The sequence below is a fragment of the Haliaeetus leucocephalus genome, unplaced genomic scaffold, assembly GCF_000737465.1.
Source record: "Haliaeetus leucocephalus isolate CR32 unplaced genomic scaffold, Haliaeetus_leucocephalus-4.0 Scaffold866, whole genome shotgun sequence".
Lineage (NCBI taxonomy): Eukaryota > Metazoa > Chordata > Aves > Accipitriformes > Accipitridae > Haliaeetus > Haliaeetus leucocephalus.
Genome location: NW_010973302.1, coordinates 1,866,696 through 1,893,701, shown reverse-complemented (window position 1 = coordinate 1,893,701; position 27,006 = coordinate 1,866,696). Strand labels below are relative to the sequence as shown.

The 27,006-nt window shown below is 38.4% G+C and overlaps 1 protein-coding gene across 4 annotated transcripts in view; it reads left to right on the top strand.

The window, feature by feature from the left end:
* Positions 1 to 27,006, top strand: part of DYM (dymeclin) — a 219,045-nt gene that overhangs the window by 81,643 nt on the left and 110,396 nt on the right. For all 4 annotated transcript variants that reach the window (XM_010583004.1, XM_010583005.1, XM_010583007.1 and 1 more), the window contains exons 9-13: positions 4,037 to 4,219; positions 8,496 to 8,674; positions 14,579 to 14,704; positions 22,746 to 22,859; positions 24,190 to 24,284. In XM_010583004.1, coding sequence (XP_010581306.1) covers positions 4,037 to 4,219; positions 8,496 to 8,674; positions 14,579 to 14,704; positions 22,746 to 22,859; positions 24,190 to 24,284 — 697 coding nt within the window. The remainder of the gene's footprint in view (positions 1 to 4,036; positions 4,220 to 8,495; positions 8,675 to 14,578; positions 14,705 to 22,745; positions 22,860 to 24,189; positions 24,285 to 27,006) is intronic.

The window sequence follows — 27,006 nt, the reverse complement described above, 5'->3', positions numbered from 1 at the left end:
GAAGACCTCAGATTCTCTATTGCAAAAAAAAGATACCTTGCTCTTAAGCAAGACCTGCTTTTCTTGCCGTGCCTTACATGGAATTGTATGAATAGGGAAAAAAAGTTGTGATGGGTAGTTTTGTGGAAGAGAAGGAAAAAATGGATCGGCCCATTTCGTTTTAAAGGTAACAGCAGTCTGTTCCTTCTCAAAGTATCTGTGCATTTGCCAGAAATAATCAGCAAAATTTTAATATTTTGCTAATTGACAAAAATTCTAAGAATGCGGTTCCATGTGGAATTGCATCAAGAAATAAAGTTATATTAAAGAATTGCAATTAAAAGTAGATTACAAGTATTTTGCAGAAAACAGTAAATTCTGTGGGTGGAATCAAGTGATCCAAATACATACACAGTTGAGGATACTGTTTTAAGCTTATGGATTATTAACTCCATCACTTACAATTAGCACCCAAAAGGTAGTATTTGGTCATGTAGAGCTTTTTCAGAGTTTGTAGCTTCCAAAGCACTTTGGGTTGTGATGCTATTGCAGGCAATCTGCCCCCTTCATCCTTTTCACAGTTCAGTGGTATAGTTTTGAGAGTTGTGGCTCATCTTTGCCACTGCCCAGAGATACAGAAGGCTTTAAGAAAACTTCTGTCATTTGCATTTCCCGTGGGATATATACTAAAATGACAAGAGAATAGGAGTAAATGAAATTTAAAGTGAAATTTAAATGTGGAAGAAATCCAAGCACTATATGTTGAAGTGTCTAGGCAGATTTCATTCCATGCTTTTAATGATGCCAGGCAGCATTACTACAATTAGAGCTACCTATGGCTATCCTGTTGGCTTAAACAGGAATTTTAAACATGGGATTTTCTTCCTTTTATTCTGTTTTTTCTGTGGTGTTCTGAAGAAACAGAATCTGAAATCTGATTCTGGCTACTTTTTCTGTATCACTGTATATTCATATGTTTTCTGTTAACTGTAACCTCAGAAAAAAAATATAGCGAGGAGAGCTTCTAAGGTATTACAGCATAAATTATTTTTGTTTTGCTTGTTAAAATCTTAAATATAGCTTAATAATTTTGAAATATACATAAATGTAAAACCAGGTGTAGCAAAGTGATATCTAAAATATTGTGAACGTACAGAGTACAATTAGAAACACTGACTGCTTGTCTCTCTGTCCTCCCAAGCTGTTTATCTATTTAGCACTTTAATCTGCTGTTAATGATAAGAAACAATATTTTCCTTAGAAATGTCTCTTAACTTGAGTATGTTGGGAGCACCATCCAATACTTAGCACCTAATGTGACTTTGCATTTTGGAATTGAAAGGAATATTATGGACCCATTAGCATGGGATTGTTTTTCTGGAGGAATACACTTGCCAACAAGAGACAGAACTTCAGGAGGTTACTTGGGTCATATATCACTGTGCAGTTTTCTCTTGGACATAATTACCTCATTCTCCCTGGTGGAAGATTCAACTTACTTGCCAGTATTTTGGCCATATCCCTCTTTTCCTAACTATTGAGGAAAGGTGTAGTAATGGCAGATGCCAGCCACAGAAGGGTGGGGTGGTGGAAAATTAAAAATGAGAACTACACTAAACTGTAAAAAAGGAAATGTGCCGAATTTGAATTCATTTAACACATGATGATAAATATATGGTTACTTCCGTTTTTTAAGAAATAATTTCTATGCATGTTACCTATCTGGATAACTCACGTGAGTTTAAAAGCTAACTTTGTGGTCAGCATTTTTATTCGGCTTCGTTGTGATTTGAGGACAGTGGATCAAAAACACGGTGATAAAGGATTATTAATGTAACATGAAATTTTTGTTAAGAAGGCTGTAATTATAGTGCTTTTTATTGTACGAACTCCCTCAAGCTGCTTAACACTGAATGGCGTTAGTTCTTTTGCCCTTGACATGGCAGTAATTGGCTTGCAATTGTGTTGATGAAGGGAATGTTGGTTTATTACAAAATCTGACTGTATAATTACGTTTGCAGAAAAATACTCTTTGGCTGGCTTGAAATTCTGTAGGGCTAAGAGTACTTTAAATTCTTTTAATTGGTTATGCTATAGTTATGTTTTGCATTCAAATGGCTTACAGGTTTTTTTCTTTTATTCTTTGCACCTAGAATCTTGCAGACTAGAACATTGAAAACTAAACTTCCTTAATTTTTCTGTTTTCTTTAAGAAACTGTGCTATAATTAATTTTTTTATTTAGGCATTAATAAAAAAAGGAAATAAGAACTTTAGGGTCTTTTTAAAGTTAAGATTATTTCTTATTTTTGTGCTCTGTAATTCAAGACTTTGACCTATTAAATGAATAATTTGATGAAATGCTCGGTGTCTGCCATAAAATTTCAAGATACATTCAAAAAAATTAACTGCTAAACAGGCATTTGGGGACAAATATAATCCAATGTGATTGGGAGGGGCTGCTTCTTATCACCTGGGAATGTATCAGGAGCCCAGATGTGATAAAGGTAGAGGCCCAGTGACACTGAAGTTGTCGTGTCACCATAGCCATGGGGAGCGCAAGTTTTATCCTTGCAGTCTCATGAGCGGTGGCAAGGAAAAAGGCTTTATGGATCTGCTGGAGATGGCTGAGGGGAGTCTTCTAATCCTCCCCTGCTGCTCCTTCTTCCTTCCAGTCTCCTTTAATCGCTATTTGGGCACGTAGTTGGTCAGCTTGGTTCACCAACACTGCTGTAATTAGGAACAGGAATTTCAAATGCAGTAGTTTAGTATTGGACTTAATTTTTTTAATGCGGTAAGGATTAAGTATGAAAATGACTCTGCATTTCAGGCTCAAACATCAAAGTTTAAACGGTATGATAATGAGAGTTTTAATGAGCAGCCTTCAGGTGCTTTATAGTGGCTTTAAACTTTATGCCTTAATACTGGAGCTGTATATGCACCACATGCATATACACCTAGGTAAAGGGGAGCATATGCTAACATGCATTTTTGTTGTAGTTCACGAGCAAAGAACTGAGAGTTGGTGTGGAATGATGAGCTATTTACATTTTTGTACCTAATAAATTTTTGCAGGTCTAAAATGAATGAAGTTTTGGTGCTTTGTTACGTGAGTATCTTTGACGCAGTTGTGAGACAACAAAAACTTGCTTGCCCAAGAGGAATGAATCAGTCTGTTTTTTTGACAGTATCAATAGTGATTTGTCACTTCAAACTTTTATTTCTTTTTAACTGGATTTTTAACTTCAAATTATTGTAAACAGTTGGTACTTCCATACCTTTACATCTTATGTACAATCTCTTAAAAAGGAATTTCAGAGTGGTGTAAGTACTTCCAACTGGAGTGCTTTTTGAAGTTATTTCATTTTCTGTAGGAATGCAAAAATAGGAGGCTGAGTTTAATAATACTTTAAAATTTAAATTTAAATTGCTCTTGATCTTGTCTTTTTTTTTCCAAGAAGTTTATTATTTGCTATTATGTTGTCTACCCACAATAATGAGCAATGATGATGATCTCTACAGGACTCTCACTATGGAGGTTCTAGTTTAAGCAGTATTAGTTTTTGTTACTGTGTTTTGCCTAAAATATGCTGACTATATTAAAAGTAGAATACATGAGAAAAATGCTGCATGATGGACCAAGTTGGTTTTATTAAAAAGGCAACAGACAAGCTCTTTTTCCTCCCTTAATATGTTAGCATTATCAGGATTGCTGAATCCTTCAGCTGGTATCTGCTCTGTGTTTAAGGTTCTTCCCTTCAAACATGCTTTTGTTTCACCTCTCCTAATTTCCTTTTCATATATTCATGTGACTTAATTTTCTTGAATTTCCAGTAATCTTTTAATTCCCACCACTCCATGCCCACTGCTGTGTTACTCCTGAAATTTTCATTTTGAGAAATCAAGTAGCCAGACCTTTCGTCTCATTGCACGGAGGTGAATTGTTTTTCCCTCTTCTCTCTACCTGTGTGTCAGATGCTGTCTTTTCCTCTAGAGGAGCTTTGTTCATTAAAACGTGAACACACATAATAATTTTTTTTTTTTGCCTTTTCTCTCTAGCTGGCCTGTGGACAGTCTTCACGCTAGGTGGGGTGGGGAGTAAAGCAACGCCACAGCTGGAGCAGTGCTCCCCTCTCGCGAACCAGAGTCTGCTGCTTCTGCTGGTCTTGGCTAATCTGACCGATGCTCCAGATATGCCGAATCCCTACAGGCAGGCTATTATGTCCTTCAAGAACACACAAGGTTTGTATCTGTTCGTACTTCTAAGCGTGAACTGATGAAAATGAAGTGTTAAGTTGCTGTGACTACTTGGAGGTTCTCTTTCCAAACTTTGTTTCCCCTCCAGCCAGCCGGTGGAAGAGCAGTAACAGTGCATTTTCCCCTGGGAGTTTTGAGGTGGAGTTCCTCAGCTGCTGGAACTTAATGGAAGGGGCAGAGGGAGAAGGATACTCTATCCTTCAGACTTGAGAAACTTTAGAAAGCTTCATAACTGCATAAAATATAAATAAAACTGACCTATAAGTAGGTCGGTTATCCAAGAGTCTGCAGGAGTCCCCTAAAACTTTATAGCGCTTGGGGAAATTCTGTTTAGCTGGAGTCATGTTCCTTAGAGCTAAGATAAGCAATTGAATTGCTAACTGTATTCTTGTACTGCAAATGTGAGGAGAAACCGGTTAATGTAAACACTTCTATGAGACTTGTATGTACAGAAAGTTTCAGAGTTGTTTCAGTGCTTGCCTGGTTTTTGAGAAGGCTGGTTGCAGTCTGTCTCTCGGGTAACTGCAGGTGCGATGCTGTACTGACTCAGTGCCCTGCTGCAGAGGGTCTTGCCTGGGACGCAGTAATGCCCTAACACAGCTTGGACTATCTAGATAGCTCAGCTTGCAGGTAGTGTGCTTCTCTTCATGTATACTTTATCCATACACTCAAATCTCTTCAAGTTTTAGCCATGGGGTTTTACCTTTCGTTGGCTTTATGCAGGCTGACAGCATGCACAGAGCTACTCAGCACAGCTCAGGTGCTGCACGATAACCTGTGGAGCCACATCAATACCTCCGAGTTATTCACTTTATTTGGGGGGGAGTTTTTATATTCCTTTAACCATTAAGTTTTTAGCAGGCTGAGCTCTAAATTCATTCACCGTTACCTAGGAAATTTGTTGGGGTTATGATGACAGAGGGTTGTTCTCATAAGAAGAATTCTTAGTCCTAACGTGCCCCTTTGATTTCTTGGATACTGTTTACAGGCAATTGAGATCAAATTCTTGATACAGTTCTTGTTTCGTTCTGGTTTTTAACCTGCAAACTTCTATGATTGTTTTATTTTGGTCCACTTTATTTCATGTCATCAGTAACTAGTAACGTATTTCATTGAAAACTGTTATACATGTATCATTATAAAATTTTAAAGAACTTATTCTATGTCAAAAGTGGCGTGAAGAGCAGTGTTTTCTCTAGATGTGTACGTTTATAGAATGATGTATTGTTTCCCACAGACTTATTTCCACTAGCAGCATTCATAAAACTGAGCTTAAATATGATTCCTGTCAACATTCTGAGGGGCTGGTGAGAGGAGAGTGATATGAAAAAGAAAGGCTGGTTACTGTCATCATGATCTATAGTATAAGACTATAAAATGAAAACTGGCTTTTTTGTTGAAGTAATTTATACAATTTAATTGGGATGAAACCAATAAAATTCAGGATAGTTTATTCTAATAAAGATAATTCTAATATAATATTGTACAATTCTAATAATCTATAATTCTAATATTCTAATAAAATAATTGGGACAAAACTAATAAAATTCAGGTTAGTATTCATTATTCTACATGGTCTAGGATTTTTATTTTAGTTTAATTTTTCTGTTGGTCAGTTTAATGTTTTCTAGAATAATACAGGATATGCTGCTGTTGCTGATAAGTTTCTTTAATACTGTTTAGATTCTTTTTTTACCGGTTTTAAATATCCTTTAATAAAACAGGTTGTGAAGTGCTATAAATATAAGTGGAACGGTTTAAACATCCACAGAAGTGAAGCTTGAAAGTCAATGGACGCTCCTCAGCTAATGAACCGTGGCGTCAAGTTGCTGCTTAATAGAGCACGTTGAATTGATCTGGTTTTGCTGTCTGCTTCTAAATTTTCCCTAGTAAAGAGAAATTCTCGCCTGAAGAAGGATGGTTTTAAACCGATCGGTCCATAATCACGATCAGTGATTGAAGGGGGCGTGGGGGCCAGAAACGGTAGTTCAGAAAGGCCAGGTTTGGATCTCTCCTCTGCCTGTTGGTACATCATTTTGGGGAGAGGCAGGGTTTCCATCGCCCATGGGCTGCGTCTCGCCTCTGTGCGTGCGGCAGTGCCTCCCGACTCCTGCAGAAAGGAGAAGCGTTTGCTCTGGTGCCTCCTGCTGAGTTCAGCTGAATGGCTGGAGCCGTCACCCCTCGCCCAGGCCAAGAGAAGCAGCGGCTCCCCGGCACGCCGTCTCCGCCGGGCCCCCAGAAACCCGGTGGGAGCCAGGGCTCCTGTGGGGCTCCTGCAGGTCTTCCAAGGACTTTTTCTTTCCAAAGAGGGTGGAAATGTTGTTCAAAATAAGTGAACTACCACCACATTCTTCCATGCTGAAAGCTGTTTAGAAACTTTGCGAAGAATACGGGCTAAAACGAAAGGGGAAGGCGAGACATCCGCATCTCAGTGGGTGTAGGGAGTCTTTGTGTGATCAGTCCCTACCAGTATAGAGATTTCTCCAGAAGAATGGAAAAGTTTGGTAAGAAACCATGGGAGTATTCATTTAAGAGCCAAATTTGCGTTGGCTCACGGTTGCTGCCCATGGGCACACGCATGACGACACTGTTCTCACCGTTTTCTGTGGTGATGCAATCTATCATATCTGAGAAATCTTTAAGGGTTTGCGGAAAAAGAACGATTTGGATGAAATGCAATAGTTGCTGCCTATTATGCTGGCTATGGTAATACAGTTGGCTGTAAAACGCCTTGTAAAAATGCAGGTTTTGAAATTTGCATCGTTTTTTTCCTTTATTCTTCTGAGTCTTTTCTTCCTCTCCTTAAAATCCCTTCTGTCCACAAATCACTGTGCAGGAGTAGTAGTAGTGTTGTCATGCTGTTTTATACAGCAGAGCTTTCTTAACTTAATGCGTTTCTAATAAACGATAAACAATTCAGAGATCTGTAGTCTGTTATTGTGGGAACTAGGGAATTTTAGTTAAATTCTTCAACTTTGGACATCTTGTTTGTAGTAATACGGAAATTTTTAAGTCCAGACCTTTGATATACTTGAGTATCCAAACTGCTATTGTTCCCAGAATATCATCTTGCCATGAAATTGCTGTAATTTTTCCATATGCATAGCTTGTTTGTGTGCTCAGAAAAGATAGCCTTTGTATTCAGTTGCCAGGATGCTGAAATAAATCAGCCCAAAAAGGCAGACTCGTCCTACTTCACATATCATCAAAGAAGATGCATGTGTTTGTTGGATGTTTTTGAACAGAGCTGGACGGGAAAATACTTTATAGACATGTCTGTGAAGCTTTTTGAGAGTTGAGAAATGTACCTGCTCTGCACTGGAACAAAGCCTTGCACTCTCAAAGGTTTTTTTCTGTGAAGAAAGCAAAGGCAAAAATCTCTGACCTGGGGAGATCAGGAGGCTAAATAAGGACATGAGTCTGGCTTTCTGACATGAGTATGAGTGCATCGACTGTCACACTTGCTTTTTCCATTTCCACTGGAAATTCCTAGATGTTAGAGATCTGTGCTGATGGACGTTTTTGTTGAAACTGGTAAAGCTTCTTGTGAAAAGGTTCTGTGAACAGAAATCTGTTTTATTCTCACTTCCAGCTCTGGCATGGATTGTATCGTGAACATGAACAAACTGTTGTTACTTTGAGGGATGTTAGACTATATGATGTGGTGTTTTAAATCACTTCAATTAACCCACTAAACTCCCCACCACACACACATCTTTAAAGTCCTGACCACAACTATGTTTCCCTGAAAATATCCTGATAGTCTTGACCTATGTGCATATGCCCTTTTTGCCAAGAAAAGGATAGGAGATACTCCACCTTGATGCCAGCGACCTAAACCTGAAAGTTTAGGGTGCAGGGTTTGGAAATACATGAATCATCAGTGCATTGGTCCCAGAGAAGACACTGTAGCTGCCCTCCTTGCAGCAGCAGCTCCTGGGTTTGCCTTCCTTTCTGACAGTGGAAGCCATTTGGAAGAATAGAATAGCTTTATAAAGAAAGATGAGTGTCTTGTGCAGATACAGGGCTCATACTGGACCTCATGTGGGAGGACCACCTCAGCTTTTTGGCACAACTGAAGCTTTTTGAGACCCTATTGAGGCTTATGATCATCGGTGATAAGAGTTACGGATGACTTTTGTTTCTTCCTTACTGTGGTGTCTGTATGAAATATTTCACTGAGAGAGTTTATAAAGTTAACAAATAGCTGGATGGTAAATGTATTTGTTAAGGATTGGGTTTTTTGATTTCTTTATTTCAGATAGCACTGCCTTTTCATCGTCAAATCCACACGCTTTCCAGATTAATTTTAACAGTTTATACACAGCTTTGTGTGAGCAGCAGAAATCGGATCAAGCGACTCTTCTTTTATATATGCTTCTGCATCAAAACGGCAACGTACGGACGTATGTGTTGGCACGAACGGACATAGAAAATCTTGTAAGTATTGCTCTGCTTGCCTTACACTCATCACAAAGGGGTGGTCCTGGAAGTTTGGGTGTCACCAGCTGCCAGTGTCCCCTGTTCTGTGGTGGGGGCAGTAGGTTCTGACTCACTTATTCACGAGTTCCAGCTCACTCACTGATTTTTATTATGTCATCTCAGGAATATGATGCTAAACATGTCACTGCAGTAAAAGATAGTACTGCTAAAGCTACCAGGCTGTCTTTGATTCCGTCTTTCTCAGTGCCCGCTCTGATCCAGGTCAAACCTGCTGACGTCTGGGCACAGTGTAAAGCAACTGGTAGCAGATATCGTACTATTCATTCTTTTCTTTTTCTTTTTTAGATATTCCAGCCAAAAAGTTACACAAGCTTACTGTGTGCATACAGGGATAATAGTTAACAAAATGAACTGTAACTTGACTAATATGCCAAATGTCTTACTGGGTTGACCTGAGGCTGAAACTCCTCAAGGAGCAGCTGACAGATTTTATAGAAATGCAACTATAGTGACGTTTTAACTGCTTTAAATGGGATTGTGGTTAATGGCCAATATAACAGACACCTGGTACGGTTTTTGTAGGTTATAAATTAGCTTATGCTCCCCACTACGTTTAGTAATGTCACAAACCACTTTAACAAATCTTACTTATTAAAAAGCATTCCTTTAATAAGATAATGGCTGTCTAGGGGAATTGGTAACGGAATAGAGAACCCTTTCCATTTTAATATTTGAAATCTTGCCAGATAATTAGATCCCTTGCCTGTTTGATGGCAGATATGGAATAAGTTTGGTCTCGGTCCAAGTTCTAGCAGATGTATTGCTAAAATCAGAGTTGATAGACACCACTCTTTGCAAACTTGGGTGAGATGGTTGATATTGAATTGATTCAAGACTGAACTCCTGTGTAGTCTGCTGCAGATTATCTAGGTGAGAGCTGAGTCATTTTGTGTGAATTCTGTGAACAAATGGTCATATTTAATTTTCTGGGCTGTTAGTATGTGATATGACATGTTTCATAGCTACTGGCCATATCGATTTACCTTTAGAGAAGTAAAGGTTAAGTGTGTGCATTGTTTTATAATTATAATGTCTGATATATTGTAAAACTTCCAGAAAAAGCATGAAGTGCATGTGTCAAAACAAATCCAGATGCAGGTACTCAGATGCTCTGCAATGTGGGATATTTTCATATATTATCACCTATCTTTCCTTCCCTCAAAAAGGAAAAAAAAAAAAAAATTCCCAAAATCACAGAAATAGTCAGCAACATTAAACAGTTTGTGGGAAAAGCTGAGAAAATTGAGAAAAGCATCACTGAAAAGTCAACAGCTTGTTTGATTTATTTTTTTTAATACCAAAATTTGAAACTGTCTGCTCTTATTTTGCTCTTCATTAACACTGTTGCTTTTTGTGATCCCTACTGACACATTACTGACATCTGTGTCCGATCCTCTTGTTTTTAGCAGGCTAGTAGGTAAGGATGAGCCACAGCCAACTGAGAAGAGCACTTTTAATTGCTTAGTAACACAGGCTGAGCCAGACACAGAAAGGATTGGGGGTGGGAGGGTTACTGGACGAAGAAATCATGATGTCCCAATTACAACCCTGCATCGAAAAAGGCTAATTCAGTCTTGGGCTTGTAAACGAGACGAAGGGGCAGGAGTAATGGAGCTGGTTATTTCCTTCCCTATATGGCAACTGCAGGAGTGGTGCTAACACGCTACGTGCTATTCTGGTGGTGTACTACCATACTTCATGAAATATTTACAGGCTATTGAAAAATGGAGAGAGTGTAGAAAAACTTTTTTTTTTTTTTTTTTGCTTTAAAATCAACAATAAAACTGTGAGAGGCTTAGAAAGTTAGCTCAGTTGGTCAGAAAAGAGCTTGAGAAGCATCAGGATGCGTACGTGCCTTTGCAAGGGGAAAGCCTTGAACAGAAAGGACTCTCCGCTTGCAGAGATGTGCTAAGAACTAAAGCCTGGAGGTTGAAGCCCACAACTTAGAGATATGGGAGCAAAACAGTTAAGGTAATTAATTCAGAGGCAAAACAGTGCTCTCTAGGGATAGCTTTGAATGAGGGTGGATGACTTTTTGGAGGAATATGGCCGAAGTCAGTGGCTTCTTCATACAGAGGCAGTTGGGTGAAGTATAGGGGTCTGTGCTATATGAGAGATCACGTCAGCAGTCAGCTGAGCGCTCATCTTAAACTTTTAGGCGGTTTGCAGGTTGTTCCTGTTTCACTGCACTCAGTGCATCACATCTGTTGTGTTTTCCCCTATTTTAATTCTTTTTGGTTTTGGTGCCCAGGAAGCATCACTAGCAGATGGTCTGTGACATTTCCTAGGGGTTTTTAAAATGTCTTTGCTCTTTTGTAACTTTTGTTTAATTTATAAATTGATTCAGTGTGTTTTTCTTAACTGTTGTAATAGATAATGTCTCAGCTTGCTTCCTAATTTGTGTATGAATCTACCTCTGTCAGAGATAAATACCTTCATCTTCTGTTGTGCTTTATAATGCTTTATCATTAGTAGGGCCATGTATCTTTTTGTTCTTATAATAAGTCTGCTTGGTAGAATGAATAGGATGTTTGTGTATCTTCTGTACCTTACAACATGTGACTTTGTATAATTTTATAAAATAATTGGGTTGAATATCTGATGCTGTTAGAGACGTTCACATCTGGAATTTGCCTGTCTTACTGAAAGTGCTTGCAAGGATTCTCCAGGAAGTGGTGAGACTGGTGAAATAGGGGACAATTAAGCATAGTGTCGTGGTCTGTGGATGGGAGAACTTTGAGCCTTTTTCTGTTTGAAAGAGCAGTTGCCACCCATATTGCAGGTAAAAATACCAGTGTGAGATCTGCTTATAAGAAATAAGCTATTCCCATTGAATATGTTTGCTTTGGCTGCTGAGTTGACATTTTGTTGCTGCTCAGCATGACTGGACCGAAATAAGGTATATGATGATGTATTTATATCAACTGATGGTACAGCAGTATTTTTTCCTGTGGTATAAATTTGGTTTAAGCAGGTTACTCGTGTGGCTATGCAGTCTTGTATTTTGTTGTATATTAAAGACAAGCTATTTTAAAACTCTTTGCTGGGGAAACTGTTCCTGACCTTGGACTGAATATAGCACCTGCAATTTTCAGTGTCTGTTTTTACCTGCCCCTTGTTTTGGGGATTAAACATAACTTTTTAATGGTGGCTGTGTCTTGCCAGTTAAAAGCTGCTCCTGATGGAGGAGTGTTAGTAGTAGTCCAGCAATGATAGTTTAATGACTATGAATAAAAGGGCCAGCAATACAAAAAGAAGTGGTTATTGTCTTCTCAGTACGTGGCTGGACAATGCCATTGTGTAACAAGACGGCTATAAAAGTTTTAATGTATGTGTGTAACATAAAAGTGTAGAAATGCATTTTGGTTACAATTCTAGATAAATTTTAATATAATTAAAATTTAATCTTAATCTTATATCCTAACTCTTTTTGATTGAAGTGGTGGCTTGTCAAATAGGTTTTGTTCTCAGAATGGTAATAGTTGTCCTAAAGATGTGTGTACGTCAGCAACCAGTATACAAAGGAAAAAGTGTTTGAAGGAGGAAGGGTTATAGACACTGTATGAATTGATTCAGTTTTCATCTGGAAATGGCAGGTAGAGGGAGTTCGGTTGCCGTTTGCCTCCTTGAGTTTGGTCTGGTATGTGTATGGAGAGAAGTCTGAAAGAGGAGTGGAAAGGAAAGCATGGCCGGGGGAGAGGAGGTGGGAAGAAGAGGTTTTGAAAGCTTGCAAGGTGTGTTTGGGACAGGAAGACTGAATGCGGTGAACTGGAGAGCCAAATCACTCTTCAGAGTAAGAGTGATTTCACTAGCTAGTATGAAATTTTAGTAAGAGCACTTTCACATATCAGCTCATATGGAAATATCTATAATGTCTTAATGTCAGAATCGAGGTACCCTTTTTTAATGTAGTTTCTAGCAGCAGCACACTTTTAGGACTTGGAGCACTTAAGGAACACAAATGCGCTTTTTCAGCTACAGTTTGGCCTAATAGTAATGGGTGTTGACAGAGGAGATATGTTGGGCTGTTGTGAAGGAATATGTTTTGCCGGAGTGTTGTGTATGGTATTATTTAGCACTAACCAGGCTGCATCACAGTTACACTGAAGGAGTGCAAGGCATGTACTTTATAAGGCAGTATATTCAATTTTGAGTAGCTGTAAAAATTAACAGACACAGCTATTTGGAAGCTGTCTTAAAAACTAAGAAGTTGTTCCACTGGTTACCTTCAGAAAGGCTTCTGTTGTTCTCTCTGCAAAGTCAAGTTGTAAATGCAAATCTTCAGTAGTTTTACATTGCTTCCTGCTACATGCAGCTTATCGTAACGCTTGGACATGGAAATGACTTTGTGCTTATGCAGTGCAAAGCTACATGAGATATAAATATTGGAGGTGGAAATAATTTGAACAGCGGACTAATGCAGTGATGTTTGACTCCCTTTTCTCCCATCCAAGGAAAAGGACTAATGTTTTTTTGCTATATGCTATGTAGATATTCTAGTGAAAACCTGGTCTTTACTCTTAAGACCTATATTCACAAAACACAAAGACACTGACTCCAGTTTCAACTGGAGAGAGAGATTTGTGAAGGATCTGTTGAAATGGTAAAGGAAGGATGTTTGCAATGTGTAAATACTTTTTCTCTCTGCTTTTGTTGTGGTATTGTCTTGACCTTGGCCAAAGCATCCGTCAAAAGGTTTTGTGGCCTGCAGCATTTAGATCAATCTCATTGGTTTTAATAGAAACTGTTGTGTGTTTTAATATGTTCCAACTGTTTTGGGACTGGTTGATTGTGAGAGAACATTCTGGTAACTTCAGAGGCTTGTGAAGCACTCGGTGTCCTGGCCACTCACCAGAATAGGTTTCACATGATTCATCCTACTGCACTTGGCCTGTTTTGAAAAACAGAAAGTCTTTAGGTGTCTAGAAGCTTCTTGGAACAAATTCTGCACCTCATCCGCTATCTTGGAATTGAGAGTTTTCTCCAGTTCCTTTTTCCAGGGTATTTTGCGATTTAGGCCTATTTCTGCAGCCTGGGGAAGCCACGTTGTACTGAGCCAGTGGAAAGCTAATTTTCAGTTGGTAGAGAGACAACGTTTGCATCTGGATTAACTTTAGACTAGCATTCAGGTATGCTTGCTGTTGCAATGAAATCTCATTTTCATTATTATTGCAAGACTTTGGCTTAAGCTGTTCATCCTGGTGGAAATGTTGCAAGACCTTGGGCTGAACTCTCATCATAATGTCAGTTCTCTTTGGCTGCATATTATCTAGAATTGGAAAAACAGGCCTTTTCTAGTCTTAATCCAACCCAAACTGGTTCTTTTCTGGGATTATCTCCACACACCAAAATGGGATTTGAGTTTCAGGTCTTGAAATGCCTCTGTGCACCTCAGATCCAATATGCCTGGCTATGTTTGATGAGGACAGTCCTTTCAGACCAGGCTTGTGCTAGCACAAATGGTTAGAAACAATTGGTTTCCTGCTTGAACGTGTGAAAATCTTGTTTAACAATTTTATTTTCCCATAGTCTAGAGGGGAACTAAAGCTTTCAGAGTCTATGGTAACTGGTATGGCTGGAAATCTCATTTATTAGGAATTGAAATTCCATGTCTGACCACAAGAAAGAATTTGTTTAGACTCTCTTGTGGAGACAGAATAAAACAGATGGAAGGTGTTTGAACGCTGCACGTCACTATTTAGGGGTGGTTATTTCAAGAGGGAGGAATTGCTATGATATTGTTAAGGGCAGGGTGATACACAGGAGGTTTAGAGTCTCCTCTGTTTATTGTCTGAGGTATTTGAAAACTAAACTAATACGCACGTTTTTCCTTCCCTAAAGGTTCTGCCAATTCTTGAAATTCTCTATCATGTTGAAGAAAGGAATTCACACCATGTTTATATGGCTCTTATCATTTTGCTGATCCTTACAGAGGATGATGGCTTCAACCGATCCATTCATGAAGTGGTGAGTTGTTTTGGTAAATAATTCTTCAGGTCTAAAAATCGTTTAAATATTTATTTTTATAAAGATACATATGTATATCTCTTTCCTCAGCAGAGGCTGTGTTTGTCCAAATTTGATGGCATATACGTATTTCTTTTGTAAGGACTAGTAGCCTGAAGTTAGAAGAGTAATTTCAAAGATTTCCTGAGTGAACAAATGCGCTCGCTCTTGTAGAGGAGATGCTGCATATACCTCTTTTTCTGTCTTTTTTTGGTGCTTCCTGTTACAAATTAATGTAGTAATAGCCAGGCAGGCTGCCTCAAAGATGCTGAGTGTTTGCCATGGAAGTGGTGGGGCTAGAAGAGACAGAAAAACAGAAAACCTTTTTTATTTCTCTTGAAAAACTTCGCTTAACCAGTTTGATGCAGCTGAGAGGAGCTTTTAGTTGGAGGGGTTTTTTTCCAGGCTGAATGTTACTTCCTTACTTGGCATTTCTTTTTCTGTCTTTCTGCTAGATTAATATCTATTTTATGTTGTCCGTATAATATGATCCAAATTTTGACTAGCTTTGATGGGCCTTGACCATCTGTGCTGGAGAATACCTTGGATAATTATGTTCTAGTTTCCTAGCTTCTAAAGCTATGATAATGCAGAAGATGTCCGCACTGATTTGATTTAATTTTTTGTCTGGGACATGGAAACTCTCATTTGGGGTTATGTGAAATTAATGAAATGCAAAAAGCTGGAAGCAAGTTTCAAGGTATTGAAACAGAGCTCTTCTCCCAGGTAAATTTCCAGCCTGTTTTGGAGGGAACTGGCATTTTTTTCTTGATGCCAAGCAGTAGAGACTTACAGTATTTATTCTCTGAAATTTCAGATTATTTCCTATAGCTCTCTATGTAGAAAGCAAGAAGAGATGATGTTTATATGCAGTTTCCTGGGAGTACCTTTTAGGAAGCGGCTTTAAGGAGGAGCAGCTATAGTAACCATGCAGTTGACTGAAACAACATTTTCCTGAAGCTTTCTTCTGCCTCATCTTCGTGTGCCTTGAACCTATACATACGCACGTGCGTGTACATGTGTGATGTGTATTTTGGGGTTCCATATCACTAAGTCATTTAACTTCTCTCCTAAATTGAGCTTTTTTCAGGTTAGAGTACAGCAGACAAGGTTTCACTCCTTCCTCAGTCTCTTCCCCGTCATTCTTCATTCATTTTTAAGACTTTACACATGGTCTTTCAATAAATTCTTTACTGGATAAGTAAAAGTGGAAGATTTCCCTAAAATTGTTCATGAGGATCCAGCTGTGGAATGAAAACATAAATCAAGTTTTCTTGTCCAGTTTATTCTTGCCTTTGCAGCTAACCCTGCCAATATAGTTGTAGTGTTTTCTGTGCAATGTGGATATTAGTTTACTGCCTTCATTTTAATAAAAACAAACCCAAACCCCACCTTGTTCCTTTTACCCTGCACTGATTTTCTCAGTCCTGCCTTTGCTTCTTCCATCATCTTCTCAATTTAATCTTTGATTTTAATTCAGACTTTCACTAACTGCTTCTTTCTTTTACTCTGCGGTTGCGTTTTCCCACTCCATAGTGTCTGGTGTGAAGCATCCATTCATTCAGAACGCTATGTGGCCAGAGTTTTGCTGGTTTTGCTTCTCAGCTAGATAATGAGGTGGCTGTAAAATGCCTGAGCCTACAGGCCTGTCTATGTCAACTTCTCCTGTCGGCCCTCCTGCAGAAAAAGCTGTGAAAGTGGAAACTTTTACCATCAAAAACCAATGGAGTGTTATGACACCGCAGAGGATAGATGTGGAATAACCTTAACCCTTCCTCCTGTCCTCCTCTGTTCCTTACTACTCTTTCTCTTCCCTTTTCTCCATTCTCTGATGGACAGGGCATGTTTCATGCCAAAGGAGAGAGCAGATTGCTTTTCCACCCTTGCTGTGCTTTTCTTACTGAATTGGAAGGCTTTTTCTTGCCCCATGCTCTTAATCTTGGTGACATGTGGATGGACTGGATGCAGTGAAGGAGAAAGAAGAGGTCTCCTCTTGTTCAAATCTTAAACTGCGCACTCCGAAAGTCACCTAAATAAACTATGATACAGACAAGAGTCGATGACTGTGATCCTAACTCTTACATATTCCTTGCAGAAAGGCTTCCTTATTTATAGAAAAAATACATTATGTTATACTTCAAAAAAATAAAGTTACCTTCTTGATCTACGTGACCTATGCCATTCCTGAACTTTACAGAGGGATGTGGATATCAGAAAACAAATGTGAGCATCACATCTTAGCTTGTGAACTGTTGGGGAATGGATATATGGGTAGGGGGTTCCTACAGATCCCGTGATGGGGAATAAGTGTAGTTAGTGCTCCACTTTGTGGAAAAAGGACTCAAAACCATATTGATACATCACTTCCCCTCACCCATCTTTTTGATTTTTTTAAGTGGGTGTTTCCAGGTACGAATGACCAAGTTACTATTAAAAAAGTACAGTATAAAGTAAGAAATTAGTCTCATGCTTTCTTAAATAATAACTCCACATCTCCTAAAGGCTGAGAGGGTATTACAGGGCAGCAAAATGAAGGGAGTTGGGAAACCTGTTTAGGCATTTCTGTAAGATATGAACATCTAGTGTCAGTTACACAACTGGAATGAAACTCTTATTCTCTGCAAGTATTTATCAAATTTTAGCAATTGCAGCAGGATTATTTTTTTTCCCCATCACTTGGGTAAAGTATGAAGAAAAAAAGATTTGCTGTATTTTAGATCAACCTGTTTTTCTCTCTGCTGCTGTGTATCCTGTGTACTGTTCTTATAAGAAGCATGACTGTACAGTCCATTTATGGGCTATTTTCCTTTGTGGTATTTAACCCACATTTATTTATTGATTTTTAAGATTAATTTTAGTAAGCACAGTTTTATAAATCTTGTGATTATACCGACTGGTAAAGAGCTCAGGAAACCACAGAAACTCTTTTTGACTGCTGAAGCGCTTTTTGTTTAAAATGAATGTGGTCTTAACTGCCTGGAAAATATGATCAAAACCATAGGTCCTGTTCCTGCAATTGGCTAAATGCAGTTAGGTCCCTGTAACCACATAGAGCTCCATTTCTTTCACTAATAATAATAATAACAACAGAGTAAATGAGTAAATGCAAGAATTCCCTAAAGGGGACAAATATTGGTGATTTTTCTTCTCTGATTTATGAAACTGTAAATAAAATTACACCAGATTTCAAAATAACATCATATAATACTTTATGTAGCAGTAACCTATAGTAGTATCGTAGTACTTCATGCTGTAGTAAATAGCGATAGACTGTAAAATCACAATTTAACTGGGTTTATTTTTAATGTGTTAAGAAATATCTCACAAACAAAGTTATGGGAAACTGAGAATCGCGGTGCTCGGCATATATAGAACCGAGTTCCTGTTCTTTGCATCTGCAGTTCTTGCACCCTGAGTTGTAGGTGTCCAGGAGCCTGGTGCTAAAAAGAGTAATTAATCAAAACCTTTTAAAAAAAAATTTTTTTTTAATTATTCTTGCAAGACTATCCCAGGTCTGAGCTTTTTGTTTTTCTTTTTTCCCCTTTTTAATATTATCTGCAAACCAATGAGATTGTTCAAATTGTGGCACTGATTTCAGGTAGATGATTTTGAAATTTAAGGTACTTTCATGTTTCATGTTTCTGAAACCCAAAACCAGGTGAGGGATGGTGGTAGTTGCTGTTGTTTTTTAAATAGGCATTTCATTGCCTGCCTGCTATGGTTGCTTCCTTCAGTACGGGGGAGAGGAGAGTAGAGGTGACAGGGACTTGTACGTAACTTTTTAACTTTGAAATTTATTTTTTTTTTAAGAGTAGTGGACTATTCTAAGGCATAGTTGTCTCAGTGAATGTAATTTTGGGGGGCTGGTTCTCACTGAAACTTTAAAAACACCATTGGCTGTTTCTGGAGTGAGACTAGGGATGAGCATGTCTTGTCCATGGTTACATCTGTCAACATGTTCTTTAACAAGCTCTGGTAACTTCATGTTTTGCATTTGGAATTTGAAATTTGGCAAGTGGCCTTTGTGCTAGGGCTGTGCTGCTGATAATCTGACTAAATTTGACCAAATTATAAATCTCGGGGGGAAGAGGAGCAGTCTGTTTCCATCTGCGGAGCAGATACGTAGCTGGAAGTGGCCTGATGTCCGTGGTGATTGCATATTCTCATTTTGCTGCTCCTAGAGCCGGCTGGGCTGTTTGCATCCTCCCTTCTCCAGGGGTCATGTATCAGTTGAGATACACAGGGATGAGCTGAAGCTGCGTAGGTGCTGCTTCCAGCTCCTGTGGGATGGGACTGTGCTCCCAGGGATGCTCCTGTTGCTGCTTGGCGATGGTGGAAGCCACGTAGAGTCATTTAGGTTGGGAAAGACCTTTAAGATCATCGAGCGTGAATCAAGGAACTTCCACTGTGGTTGGTAAGGTACAGGGATGTGCCCCACAAAATAGCACCAAAGGGGTAGGACGAAACATGGCCCTCGTTTCATTTGTGGGAGGAGGTTGCTTTGCTATTTCACTCATAAATGAGAGACTATAAGAAATAGCTTATTAGGGATTTAATCAATAAGTTAATCTTTTTTTGTTGGGGTAAGTGTATTTTGTCTCAGAGGGGGAAAAAAAACCCAAACCCATGGGTATTGTTTTAGAGAAGGTTGGGTGAAATTTCTTTTCAATCAGCATCTGGAAATGTGCTATTGGTTTGGATTGATATTGTGCATCATGTCAAAACAAACAGTATTTTATACTACCCATTTTCATAGTTACATTTTGTTTTAAAGAGTATGTTAAATTTTCAGTAATCTAAGCATTCAGAAGTCAGGAAATGAAAGGTGCAACCACAACTTATCCCTCTTATGTTTATGTATTACAGAGTGTAACCATGACTTAATGATCATACATGATTCTTCAGATAACAGTATATTTTTCTTCCAGAAGGTTCAAGTGCGCAGCTTGAGATATTTTTCGTTGTCAAACTGGTTCATTTATTTCTTTATATAAAAATCTTGTCTTGAAAACAGATATATTCACATAGTCATAAATAAGCTGATTCTAAGAAATCGCAAACAATTAGTTGCAACCAGAGTGACTGTCTGCACTTATTTTAGCATTTTGCAGTTGTGAAGTAACCCATTAACTTGCTATATCTGTTCATAGGTTTATGCTTAGCAGCCTTGGGATGTTCAAGTTCTCTAGCAGAGTAACTTCTTGCAGTGAAGTTCGTATGTGTAATCCATGAATTACTCAACTAACAGCTTTTTAACTTTTCAGTTGCCTGTTTTGTGAAAATACATGTGGATTTTTCTTTGTCTTTCAGGCTGCTCCTGTTAATCATTTATGTTGTTCGTCCTGACTAGTTGTCCTTGTTTACCAAAACTGCTTGGATGACTTGCTTTCATTTATACCATAATCGCTTTCTCTTAAAATAGTATTAGTGACTTGTTATAACCAGAAATTATACCTGTTTCCGCATCCATTCATAGCCTGCTATATGTGGAAACCTCTCTTGTAGTGATTTCATTTTCCTATTTGTTCCTCAGCCTTGACCATTCTTCCCTTAAATACCTCTCAAGTCTTTCTCTTTTTTCCATATTCTGATTTTTCTATCCTTTTAGCAGAAGGTGTTTACCAGAAATTGTCACACTTGAACCTGTTGCTGGGGATGTTTGTCACCTTAGCCAGCACTGCACTACTATTAAACAGTGGTTTTCCCATCTATAGATTATAATTATTGGCTTCACTTCAGCTCCCTTGTGGGAAATGGGACAGTGCTGACAAAAAGTCAGGTACTAGGTAGCATATGATAACAGCGATACTTTTTTAATTTTAATGGTCTGAACTTTTATTTTGTCTCTTCATATATGGTACAGAAATGACTTCTATATCTCAAACTGCATCAGCTTACCTACTAACATTAATTTCCTGAGCCTCCTGTATGTCTTCAGTGGCTATATCTTTTTTCATTTTAGTGTATCTAGTCTGTAATGATATTTGGGATGTACCTCTTGTTGCATAGGCCTTTTGTATGCATGATTTTCAAAGCATAAATGGGTAAGAATCCTTTTAGGAGGTTCCTGCTTTTTAGGAGGTTCATCAAAAAAACCCACCAGGATCTTTCAGCATAGGCAAATGCAGCTTCTCTGAAATACTTCAAGAAAGAGAGGCTTTTGGGTATGCTAGGAATAAAGTGAGGGAGGAGAGAGTTTGATGAATCCTAATTAAGCTGCTATTTCAAATGTCTCTTGTACTGTCAAAGAGCTTCAAGAGACACACAGTTAAGGTGAGAATGAGGGTGGGAGGTAAATGAAAGAAATGTACGTGCATGTGGAATTTGCAGAGCCTGGAAGGTGAAAAAATGTTTTTAAAAAAAAAAAACAACCAAAAAGGCATTTTAAAGATAGTACTTATAAAGTATTACCCTTGTTTAGAATAAGTTTCATAGGATTCTTTTTTTTCCACTTGGGTTTTGCTTTAGGATCTATTGACTAAGGTTTTTGATAAAATATACGTGTAATTATGTCTTGACTATTAAGTATTACTTGCGGTAGGATCCTACGCAGTGCTAAGGGAAATACAATATCCCCCAGCGCCTTGTGTTAAATAATACCCTGATGTTGCCAGCAATACTCCTATCCCAAATGCTGGGAAAAGCCATGATACCCATTGCAGAGCTCGGCTTGGGATGCTCTGCGGTGAAGTACTTGAAAAGCAAGTGCCTTGATGGGTGGCCTGGGCAGCTGGGCAATTACAGGGGGCATCAAGTTGGGGGTAGCTGAGAAAAATCGGTTCTGTGAAGGTGGTGACTGCTTTTCTGCCCCAAAGGAGGAGTCCTGTGAAAATGCTTCCTTTAAAAAAAAAAATTTTTTCCTTTTAATTCTGCTGGTTTGAATGTTTCTGATTAATCACGCATAGGTCTGTCACGACTGCAAATTTTGCAGTGAGAGGAACTGTTGGATGCATTTCTCAAAGGTCTTCATTGTCATCGTGCTGTGTATTTGATAGGATAGTCTTACTTTGCTTTGGGTTTGGAGCTGATAGGGAAGGGATATAGTCAGAAGTGTGTTTTCATACAACTTTTTAAGAGAAGAGGTTAATTAATGAAGTTGATCAGTTGAGGCTGGTGGGGGTTGGATTTTTTTTTTTAAGACATCTGAACATGAAGTTTCAATGAAACATACTTAATATATCAAATATATCAAAGTTATATGGAGGATATGGAGGTTCTTGGGCAGTTCCTTTTGACTAATTTTTACTAGTCCTTTAAGGCAGGGGGGTTTGTGCATGTGTTTGCTATATCACTCTAGGTTGATCGGCTGAGGAAGAGGAAAGAGTGGATTGATTCTCCTTCTGCAATAAAGTCCAAAGTGGTGGTAAACTTCATCCACCCGGATAGTGGAGAGCACTGAAAGATATGAAGCTCTTAACCTAGCTGATGACTTTTTCTAACCTATTAGGGGAAGAGACCTCACCTCTGGCAAGAGAAAGGCTTCAGTGTGAAGTCAACAGTTAACCTGTTGATCTGCCCTGCATCCTTCAGCATGTGCGCTCTTGCCCATCAGTCAGAGCTCGTACGTGCTGCCTCTTGCCCAACTTGTAATGAGGGAAAATGAGGAGGAATTGGCAACATTATTCAGGTGGCTAGGGTGGAATTGGAGACTTTATAAAGTGTAAAGGGTAGGATTAAAAAGAATATAGGAATGTGGTGGCACAGGGCATAGAAATTAGGGAATTGCCAAATTTAATCATCTTTCTACACTTAGTGTGTTTCCACATGACTTATGATAAAGTTGATGAGATCTACTGGGTGGTAATACTGCAGAGATCTGTCTCTTTTTTTTTTTTTTTTTTTTTTTTAAATCTTCTTGCTTTAGAATCCAATTGGTTTTGGTCACATTAGAGGTTGGAAGCTAATTTACCTATCTTAAGGAATGTGAGAGTCCAGACAACTTTCTACGTTCTTATTCAGACCTAGGTGCTGAAGAACTTTGTTGTTTGTGGTTTTTTTTCAGATATTGAAAAATATCACTTGGTATGCTGAGCGTGTCTTAACAGAGATCTCACTTGGGAGTCTCCTGATACTAGTTGTGATAAGAACCATCCAGTACAACATGACACGGACAAGGGTAAGAGTTACGTGTAGCATTTCTGCACGTAGTGTGGATTTCTAACTCCAACAGCATTAATTCAATTTCAAACAGGGTGTTGGATTTTTTCTTCATTCTGTTGCAACCAGTTGGCATCTGAATTTACAAGAGGGAAGGACTGGGAAGATCAGCCATATTAACTAAGCACAGTATTAAGTGGTTCTGAACTAGTAACACCATCTCTGTATTATCATTCAATTCATTGAGTAGGTTTCTCTAAAGTCTGTGATCCAGGCACTGAACTGCTCATCCTCAGACGAGAAGGAAAAGTTCCTTAGGCTGATGAGTAGAAATGATTCCTTATAGGTTGCTTGTCTCTATTTGGTTACTCAGAAGTGGGAATTTCAGCTCTATTGTTAGTGTTTTTATGAATTAAGACAGTAACCAGGCCATAAAACCTTCCTGAGCTTTAGCAAAGCAAAACTGCTTCAACTTTATAGCCTCGTATCAGATTTTGTGCATTTGTCAAGTATTTGATTCTATACCTTATCTCAAACATATAAGTATGGTTTCAAGCACTTTTGAATATTTTCAACAATTAAAGGCACAGAAGTTTTTACATGAAAAAGTAGCAAAAAATATTTAAATATATTTTAAATTGGAAAACTTATGGATTTCACTTTTATGATCAGAAGAATTGGAAGTAACGAGGACATTCTTGGCATATATTTGTAGGGTTTGGAATCTGTTATGTTATGTAAATGCATATTTTAGACTTGAATAGGGAAATAAATCCCTATTGGATTGGATAAGTGGACACATCTGGTTCTGTGAAAACCTTTGACTTCAATAGGGCCATCCTTTAAATGCTTATCTGCTCAAATGGTTTCAGGGATGCTAGCAAGGGGACCAGACCTCTGAAGTATCATACGGTTATAGTTGTGAGATATATAGAATGCTTTGAAAGAGTTGATAGGGAGATGAGTTATGAAGCAGAAAATTTTAGGATTAAGACTACAAAAAGGAGAGAGAGGAGAATGTCTTTCAGTATTTGTTACGTTTATGATGTCATTGTGAATCAACATTACTAAAGATATGAAGACATACACATATACATATGTTTGTATACATATACATTCTGAAATTCGTATGAAACAATCACTCTTTTATAAGCCTTATATTTTAAGAAAACATATTTAAAATATGACCAACTATATACACTTTGCATTTCTGCTGTATGCTTTTGACAGTGTCCTTTAAAGCAACATATATTACTCAGTCTTTTGAATGATTCCTGCAATAGGTGTCAGTATATACCAAAAGGACAGTTTGATGTGGTTTTTTTTTTCTTTCCTCTTCTTTCCAACAGGACAAATACCTTCATACAAATTGTCTGGCAGCCTTAGCAAATATGTCAGCACAGTTCCGCTCACTTCATCAGTATGCTGCTCAGAGGATCATCAGGTAAATATAAAGACTTCTCTTGAAACTCATCTTTGCTGAAACTCAGGAGTAGAGAAACTTGAATTTTATATGCCTTAATAGATACTGATGAGCTAAATAGCTGAAATGATAACTGAATAACTAAATAATCCCAGAATAAACCTTATTTGCTTTATACTTGAGTCTGTTCTGAATGCATAGAAAATACTAGTTTCTCTGAGAAACTTCTGACTCTCTGAACAGAACGGTACCTGCCTTCAAACTGGAAGGTTTTCAGGGATTTGTGTGAATTATGCTTTTTTTAGTCATGTATCCCGTTATTATAAAAATGCACTGAGTGGTGGTTCTCAAGTACAATGCAGACTGGATTTTCAACTTGCTTTACTTCTTCCTGCATATTTGGCAAAGGATCTATTTGTTAAATCAGACAAAACACAATGATCATTTTGTGACGATGCCTGGCAAAGATGGGCAATAAAACCCACACCAGTGCTTTTCAACTGATAAAGTTTATTAGTCTGTATAGTAATAAATAGTCAATATCTGCTCTGGTTCTAAAACAGGGCCTTAATTTTAAAGTAGATATTGAAGTTGGTCCTTCCTAGTTTGAATCTGTGCTGCAGACCCCTTTGTAAAGGCAGGTAATCATGCATCAGGCATCCTTCTCATCTTGGCAGCAAGCCCTGCTCCGTGCTTCAAGAGAAACAGGGAAGGTCCTTGTTAATGCGATCTGGAATAAACTGTTAAAGTGCTTGTCAAGTACAGACAGTGTGCCAAAAATAAGTAAATGATAATTGCGTGCCTGCGCACTTTGTAAAGGACTGGGTGAACAAGAGATACATCTTGTTTCTAAATCACTGCTCTTTAGGATTTAATTCTCTCTGAGCCCCTTTTCTTTTGGAAATGGTTGGTTGTAAAAGTATGGACAAGTAACCAGGATGAATGCATTCTGCCATTACCTTTTCCCTGCTTGATACTTGCCTTCTTTTCAAACCCTTGGCAGTGATAATGAGTGTTCAGAGTTTGAATTGGAGCTATTTTCCCATTATCTATCACAGACATTGTCTTACATCCCTGCTCTCTTCATTTCTCAAATCATAGGCATGGAGTCTGAGTTTTCCAAGCATTTGCAAATGTTGACCTCTGAAATCATAGATCTTGGCATGGTGTGAGATACGCTACCTTGATGCTCAAAAACTTGGTCTGTTTTTTAGTGTGATACTTTGTTTGCAACTTCAGAGCTTTTTCTTATGTTCCCAGTTTCTGATTTTGTTCCATTTTATTCTACTGCTGTTTCTGCAGACCAAAGCAAGATGCGTTCCTCTGGTTATTTTTGGGCCAGGAAGAGGTTATCATCTTGCTAGTCCCATTACAGCCGGCTGTTATCACCATTCAGTAATCTTGTAGTCATCTAGCATCACTGCATGTGTTTTTCTGGGTGGCTTGGCTTTTGTCAAAATGCTTTGAGTTTATGGACATCTACTGTTCAAAATTTAAACTCATGGTTCAAAGTAAGCTCAGCTGGATTTTTTTTTTTTTTTATTTAATTGGGTTCTGAAATGGCTAAGCATGTGGTCTGCTGGCTTATCGGAAGAGGTGGCAGCCATCAGTAGAGAAGCAGCGACCTCAGTACCTTTGTACATACGTCTCGCCTCAACCTTACAACTCAGTAACGTAAAAGGAGCCTTTATGTGCTGCGAGGCTCCTCCCCACACCAGCCTCCTCCAGCCTTTTCACATGCAGTTTTCACCATGTGTAATGGCATCTTTGAGGCAGATTGACTCCCTGATGTATAAGACCCATCTCAAGACCCAAGGAAGGATGTGCAACACCCAGCAATTCTCTTGTACTCCTTGTGTACAGCTTTTCAACAATCTGCTGTGACGTTTGGGTGCCTTAGTTGTCATCTCTCTAGACATGCATAGTTATAATGAGACTTTAAGATTGCTGCTTGATTTTAGTTGTGAAATAATTGTGCTGATATTCTTATTGAAAGCGGGGAGACTTCTGTTGTTGCTTAACACTGATGCACGCAGAAAGGAGGCAATAGGGGTGAATGGCAGAAAACAGGAAAAAAAAATTCTGTCACACTGAAATTGTCGGTCAAATTATCTATCTTTTATTGTATGAAGGACTAACAAAGCCATGCTTGAAATGTGCCAAAGAGAAAGAAAGACCTTAGAGCAAACACATAGTGGCTTATTCGAAACTCTTAGTTCTTCTAAAGTTGTTAGCTTTTAGTAGCTACTGTTGGGTGGTTTCTCGATGGCTTTTAGTGGAGAGACTTCACATGGGATCTGAGCTGGGCAGTATTACAAATAATAACCAAACAATATCCAACCAACTGTAGTGTGAGAGGGATACTGGTTGTACCAACCGTTGGGTGCCAGCAGGGTTGGACCTGTATTTTTATAGTTGGATGTAATGTAAGGATAGGTACAGAAAGTGGGCATACTCATCAACTGAAAAAGCAAAACAAAACAGCAATATGATATATATTGTATAGAATATGATATTCTTACATAGTCCAAAGATACTCCATGCTGTTATTTTTAAGGTTCTGCCTTGTTGTAGCCAGACGCTCCGTATTGGTATAGTGTAGAAATTGTAATGAAGGAGGTGAATTTAAATTTAAAACAGAACCGGAAAAACAAGAGAGGCGTTAGGAAGTATGTTTGATTTAATTTTTTTTTCCCCCCCTTTTTTATGTGTAATGTTGACCGAAGATCTTATTTTGCAGGTA